At 48.0% G+C, this 6,907-nt stretch overlaps 1 protein-coding gene across 19 annotated transcripts in view; it reads left to right on the top strand.

Moving 5' to 3' along the window:
- The window catches only part of FAM174B (family with sequence similarity 174 member B), a 107,755-nt gene that overhangs the window by 75,978 nt on the left and 24,870 nt on the right, over positions 1 to 6,907 (top strand). For 18 of the 19 annotated variants that reach the window (XM_023528966.1, XM_023528978.1, XM_023528979.1 and 15 more), the window contains 2 exons: positions 2,567 to 2,748; positions 3,700 to 4,294. In XM_023528966.1, the coding sequence (XP_023384734.1) occupies positions 3,801 to 4,294 (494 nt within the window). In that variant the 5' untranslated portion in view covers positions 2,567 to 2,748; positions 3,700 to 3,800. Of the gene's footprint in view, positions 1 to 2,566; positions 2,749 to 2,960; positions 4,295 to 6,907 lie in introns of all 19 variants that reach the window. The other variant, XM_023528965.1, reaches the window with a different exon arrangement.

The raw sequence follows: 6,907 nt of genomic DNA, 5'->3' as shown, positions 1-6,907 counted from the left end.
GTATCCTAGTTGAGTTGCTTCTTTTTTACCCCCAAGCCTGATTCTCTAAGCTCAGCATTTTTCAAACTACATTTTAGTCTCAGGAACTTTTTGGTCTCTTTTTGATTTCTAGTCTTAAGAAAGATGAAGACCTCAAAGAGCTTTTGTTTCTGTGTGTGATACCTAATTGATATTTACTGCATAAGAAATTTAAAATGGAGACACGTTTAAAATATTTATTAATTTATTTAAAAACAAAATAGTATAAATACATTAACATGTTATATGAATAACATTGTTATGAAAAATAACTATAGTTTCCCAAAAAATTAGAAGAGTGGCATTAACTTTTTTTTTCAAAACTATTTAATGTCTCACTTAATGAAAGATAGCTGGATTTTCATATCTGTTTTTGCATTCAACCCATTATGAGTTGTTTTAGTTGAAGTATATGGAGACAGGCCAGCCTCGCCCAGTTGTGCTGTCAGAAAGAGGAGATTTTAAGAGCCTTTTCAGATAGTATGCATATTCTTCTTTGATGCCACCTCAAAACTTGCAAGTAGTAGTTTCTTTACAGATTAGTTGCAATGTGAAATCTAGAACAATATCAATGAACTTTTGTACTCTTTCATCAAAATCCATTTATTTTCACTTTAAATAGATCTTTTACTCACATGTGATTTGTAACATTGTGCGTTGGCCATTTGGGAAAATTTGCTGACTTATGCAGATCTTCCATATTTTGACACATTTTATTATATAATATTCAAAACCTACACTTTTAAGTATTACCACCACACTCATCAGAAAAGTCTTGAAGTCTTGGAAAGCAGTCCAGCTCATGGCAGAAAGCATCCAAATTGACAAGTTGTCTAAAAATTCAAATGTTTGCTTTGAAGATTTGAATTTTTCCATTGGCTAATACTGTCAGCTGTCATCCTTGAGGTGAGAGGCTCATTTTGTTCATTTTTGAGATGCCTACCAGAGACCAGGTCTGAAGTTTGTCAGGCATTCTTCAGATTAAAAATGGTATTCCATGAAAAAAGTGGCAAGTTCAGTTTGCGACTCTGAGGATTGCACATGTGCTTTTTCTTGTGACAGGTATCATGCTTCAGTGTGCAGAAGTGACTTATTCATACTTCCCATTTCATCATATAAAATATTAAAATAATCTGTTCTCGAGGGTCAAGATTTAATGATTTCGCGGATGTATCCGTGACATTCTAAAGTGAAACTGGCTCTGGTTTTTTTTTCCTATAGTGCACGGTCGTAAAACACAGTTGTTATGAGTGTAGCCTATCTCGGTTGATGCTCACGCACCATCAGTTTTCATCACCATTGTTTTGGCACCAACAGTGTCAGTGTGAACTTAGTGAAGATGCCGAGCAGTATCTTAGTACAATGGAATTTGTTTTGACTTTGCGGGTTTTCTGAAAGGATCTCAGGGACCCCAGGAGTCCACAGATCACACTTGGAGAACTTCTGCTCCAGCTTACAGTTGATTCTAGAAGCAACTCAGTATGCTTCCGATAATCTCCCTTTTTTTGAAATCAGCCAGATTTGATTTCTGTTGCGTGTCATCCATGTTCCATGTTAAAAAATGTCACTGTTTATGGTTGATTGAATTAAAATGTTTAAGGAACTCTAGGGAAATTTGTAAGTAAGTCCTTTGTTGTGATGATTTGCACAGGAAATAATCAGGAAGAATGAAAGATTCTAAAGTTTCACTTTTCTAAAAAAATCTATTATTTATGCTTTCTACATTCTTGGTGTTGTTAGTGTTACATAATCAGACGAATCTATGCCGGTCCATGAATTATGGTGAAATAAGAATAAGGGTATTAGTATTTTCTTCCTTTTTATGGATGCTTCCAGTGACTGACCATATTGAGCTAAATATTATTGTCCTCATCTTAGACATTAAGAAAAAAAAAAATTCTTGAATTTGGCCACTTAGCTTTCAAACCTCTCATCCTGGTTCAGAGGCCCCAAAGCCCAGTGCCTCTTTGCTCTACCATGCCAGAATTTCTGATAAGAACAAAAATCTGGACCTGCGGTGTCTGAGGTTTATGCCTTAGGGAGCAGTGCTACAAAATCATGGTTGTCAGAGCCGGTTCTTTAAGGAATTTCTTTATAGATGCGACCATAATGATATGATGGTGCTGGCTCTGTACCAAAGCAACATTTTTTGACATCTCATAAAGTGGTATTTTAGAATTGGAAGAGACTTGAATCCTGTGATCTGTCCAGACTTCTTACCACTGGAAGTGGTAAGTGCTGGAATAGTCAATGTGCATTTCAAATAGTACTTCTTGGGCGATGACTTCTGATAACTTGATTATTGTTCATCCCATGAAATCAAAATATATCACATACAGTGGCAGGCATCGTCTTAATGGCCCGAATAATCTCCAGTTCCTGATATTCACACCCTTGTGTAATCCCTCCTTTTGAATGTGGATAAGATCTGTGATTTGCCTCTAAGCAACAGATTATAGCAAAGGTATTGGCATGTCACTTCTGTGATGGGTTCTCATAAGATAGTAACTTCTGTCTTGCTAGCAGATTCTCTTTTTTTGCCTTCTAGAGTTACACATTTTAATGAGGTCAGCTGCCATTTGGAAGAACCCACATGATAAGGAACTGAGTCTGTGGCCAACAGCCATTTGAGAACTGCGGCTCACAGTCCAAGAGCCCATGAGGAGCTGAATCTGGCCAACAACCACTGATTGCGCTTACGAGCAGGTTCTTCCCCACTCCAGCCTTCAGGTGAGACTCCAGCCCCAGCTGACACCTTGACTGTACCCTTGTGAGAGATCCTAAAGTAGAGGATGTAGTTCAACTATGCTTAGATTTCTGCCCCACACAAATTGTGAGATAATATATGTTTGCTGTTTTAAGCTGTGAAGCTTTGGGGTAGTTCGTTAGGCAGCAATAGCTAACTAATATGCTCTACTCTCTTTATCTGTCTCTTTCTCTAGCAAGTCTAGGAGTGAGGCGTTTAAGGTCAACGTGTCCTTGTCACGTGTGTTTACCTGTTTACCCACCATTGGAGAGTTTCCTACCAGGACCCCTCCTCTGGGGCAAGGGTGGGACCAGAGGCCCTCAGCGTACATAAGTCCTGGTGCTCCAGGAAAGTCCTCTGTATCCTCCCTCCAGTCCTACCTTTGGGCCTCACAGTAGAATCTCCATAGTGGTCTTTCTTCACTTAAGCATCGTTTTAGCTTGCGAAGCAGAGGCAGCAAGCCAGTTACTCCCTGGGGTCTGAAACGTCAGCCTGGGAAGGAGATTCTGAATCCCCGCACTCCTGTCCAGACACAGGAAAGTTATGAATGCGGAAACGCACATCTGGACCCAGTTCATCAGCTGAGGTGCAAAAAAATGTCTGAATAGTTGAAGCCATGAGATCAACTCTTTTTGAAAGAGGGAACTTGAGATACATATATGCAGTGCATAGGGCACCAAGCAACCCACTTCCCTCCAGTCTTCAGTTTCTCCATCTGATGTGGGGGTTTACCTCCAGGTCTCAGAGTCTTGGATTCTCAGTTTGGCACAATCTGGTTACTGAGAGCTGGCTTTCTGGGTCCTAAATCAACTGCTAAACGAGAATAACAGAAATACCTGGCCCCTAAGAGGTTCGTGGGATTAAATTAAATAAATATGAACTCTGGGCACAGAGCGCGCACAAAGAGTGAATCTGATCATTATCGCTTCTTCAAGGGGTTCCTGGTACTCTGGGGAATTGGGGCTCGTGAAGAGCGGACCGCAGCCCGCACCGGCCCGGTGGCCTGCCCCGCCCACCTGGGGCCGCAGCCCGTCGAATGACTCCGTGCAACGTGTTGGCGGCGGTGGCGGCGGCGGCGCGGGCTCTTCCGGGCGCTGCAGTTTCCTGCCAAGCACAGCGCAGCCGCCTGGGCCGCGGGATCCCCGGGTGCAGGCCTCCGCGCGCGTGCGGGACCCGGGCTCAGCAGCGCGCCCGCCCTCCAGTGCCGCCCGCCCGCACCATGCAAGCCGCGCCGCTGCTGCAGCTGCTGCTGCTCGCGCTCCTGGCCGCGCCCGCCGTCCGCGCCAGCCGTGCCCAGTCTGCCGCAGCGCCGCAGCCCGAGCGCCCGCCGCCCGGCCCGGGGCCGGGGAACACCACCCGGACCCAGTCTGGGGAGGCGGCTGCGGGCGGCGGCAACTCCAGCAGCGACGACGCCCTAGTGACGCGCATCTCCAGCCTGCTCCGCGACCTGCCTACCCTGAAGGCGGCCGTGATCGTGGCGTGCGCCTTCACCGCTCTGCTCATCGCCTGCCTGCTGCTGCGCGTCTTCAGGTGGGTCCAGCTGCCCCTTTCCTTCTCCTGCGGGTCCACCCGTACCACCAAACAGCTGTCACCGCGCGCCTGCGCCACCTGCGCGCACAGATGCTCTGGCCGCAGGCTCTGCTCGGACTCGGTGCGCTCCGGGTAGCCCAGCGGCTCCTGACCCAGTGCCCAAGGGCTGCGCTTGCCTGTTTTTCCCTGGCAGCATGTTAGGAGTTTTCTTCCCCTTCTACATATAAAATTAATATTGGATTCCTTTGAACTCTCTGTTAATGGGTAACATTAACAATAGTGCTCTGAATTTTGATGCCCTTATAGGGAATTTATTTTTACACCCATTTCACAGATGCGGAAAAGATTTCTGGTGAGGCACAGCGGCTTATCTAAGTAAACTCGGTGGTGGAGGTAGAATTTGAACCCAGTTCTGTCTGACTCTAACCTTAACCACCTCCCTCCCTTCTGTCTGAGGTTCCCTCACACCCAACCTGCATTTTTTATCCCCCACCCCCACCTCGTGCTATGAAAATAAGCACTATCTAGTATGTAGGGATGTCCCCAGGACACCTCTTGGAGGTGTGCTTTGGATTGGAGCTGGGATCCAGGATGCTTGGTGACTTTTGGTGGCCTTAGTGACTTTCCGTTAGTGGAGGACACAGACAACTCCCCTGCCTGAGCTGACCCTGTGAAGATTCCAGGGGCACGAGGGATCTTGCAGAGGCTTTTGCTCAAGTTCAGGGAGAAAGTGTCTGGGAAATCAGGAAGGATGCTGGGGTCTCTGGAGTAGAGAGACGGGGAGAGCTACAGTGGATGCAAGGACGATATGTTCCCCTAATGCCTGGGAAATCCTGTTTCTTCTGCAGGAAGTGAACCAAATGTGTCCTGTTAGTCGGGTGGGCCGCCAGGAAGTGTGTGTGTGTACACACACAGTGTACTTGGGTGTTTGATCAGCTTTTGGAGGTTTGGGGCCAAGGGTTTGCGCTCCTTAGGGAAGCATTTTCAGTGGCAGGACCAGAAACCAGCCCTGGAAGGCGGGATGGGATGCTACGTTGTTGCTGTGTGGCTGAGTCAGGGTGTTTCCTTGTGGATGTGTAGGATTAAATGCCAGTAGACCTGAGAAAATGGAGAAGGGGGAAGTGCGGTCCCCCATTCACCCTACCATCCCCTGCTCTGGCTCAGGCCACATTGTTCCTCACCGTGCTGGTCTCCTTGATGTGGGAATTGAATTGACCCCCTCTTCACCCCAGTCTTCCCATTGCCCTAGCCCTCTGCCTGCAGACTTCAATGGCTCTCTGTGGCCATTACCTAGACATGGCATTCGGAACCCTACAGACTAGCCCCATCTTGCAGCCATCAGCCAGCCCTCTTGAGCGTTCTGCCTCTTACCGCCACACGGTGCTGGCTTATGCTTTCCTGCCCCTGGGCTGGTTCTTGCTTCACACCTGCCAAGACTGCATGCAGTCACCAAGGTCCAGTTCCCATACTCCTTCCTCTGGGTAGTTTTCCTGGACATCTGAGTGAGGCTGTAGGGCTTCCTTTCTGGCCCCCTGCCACCCTAGCCTCTGCGTTCTCCCTACAGTCCTCATGCTGTGATGGATGGCTGGGTTTAGTGCTCCGTTACGACTCGGTAGACAGCCCTGGAGGGCAGAGATAGCCTGTTCATCCCAAGGTCCCTGTGTCTGACACTGGCCTGGCATTTATTGGACGCTCTATCCTTTGCTGACTCCTGGTCATTCAGTTGCAGTGAACATTGATGCCTAGGGCAGCTCTGGGCCTGGACGTTTGAAACATTTATCTCAAAATAGGCTGCTGAGCCCACAAGGCGGTGTACTTTTTAAGAAGGCATTTGAACTATTTTGCTAGTCTGCTCCTTATTATCCAGGAGCGGGGGAGAAAAGCAAGCAGCATGCGGCCAGATGTGAGGGTCCTGAGCCGTGTGTTTGAGTGGGAGAGCCGGCACTCAGGCCTGGCAGGGATGGGTCCTTGTTGGCTTGGGTGTGGTGTGTTGGGAGAAGGTCCTGACTTTATAGGGAAGCCTGTTATGGATTTGTTCTGCCTCCTTATCCTGGGAAGGCATGTCTCGTTGGGGTGAGTTTTCAGTGAACAGCTGCCACCTCGGTTTCTGATGTAGACAGGAACTTATGGCATTTTACAGCTGAGAAAGGCCTGAATGGTACACAGTCCCTACGTGTTCCTTGGCAGAGGAGAAAGTTGCATCTCCAGGTCTGATTGTGTCATCCATTCGATTCCAGGACATTCTACAGGTGGCTGACGCAGCTCCATCTCACTGCTCTGTGTGGCTCAGTTCATCGGGGTCCCACAGGTGGACAGCCTTCTTACCATCCTCCTTACCCAGCCCCTTAGCGGGCAGATACCACGTCCTGGCCATTCCACGCTGCAGTTACCCTGAGGCTATCTCAGTTGCGCCCACAACCTTTTCCCCCTTCAGAGCTTCTCCACCTGCCAGCTTTCTGCTCTCCCTGACTCCCTACTTTATCTCTGAGTAACAGCAATAGCCTTCAGGCTGGTGCTCCCGCCATCGTCCCTCCTCTCGTCTCTTTTCCTCTGCCCACACATCCCCACCAAGCCAGGCTCCTTAGCACGTGGGCAGGCTGGCTGTCCACGACC

The sequence above is a fragment of the Pteropus vampyrus genome, unplaced genomic scaffold (genome assembly GCF_000151845.1).
Source record: "Pteropus vampyrus isolate Shadow unplaced genomic scaffold, Pvam_2.0 Scaffold34, whole genome shotgun sequence".
Classification (NCBI taxonomy): domain Eukaryota; kingdom Metazoa; phylum Chordata; class Mammalia; order Chiroptera; family Pteropodidae; genus Pteropus; species Pteropus vampyrus.
Note: the sequence above shows the minus strand (reverse complement) of the source record. Positions and strands in the feature narration are given on the sequence as shown.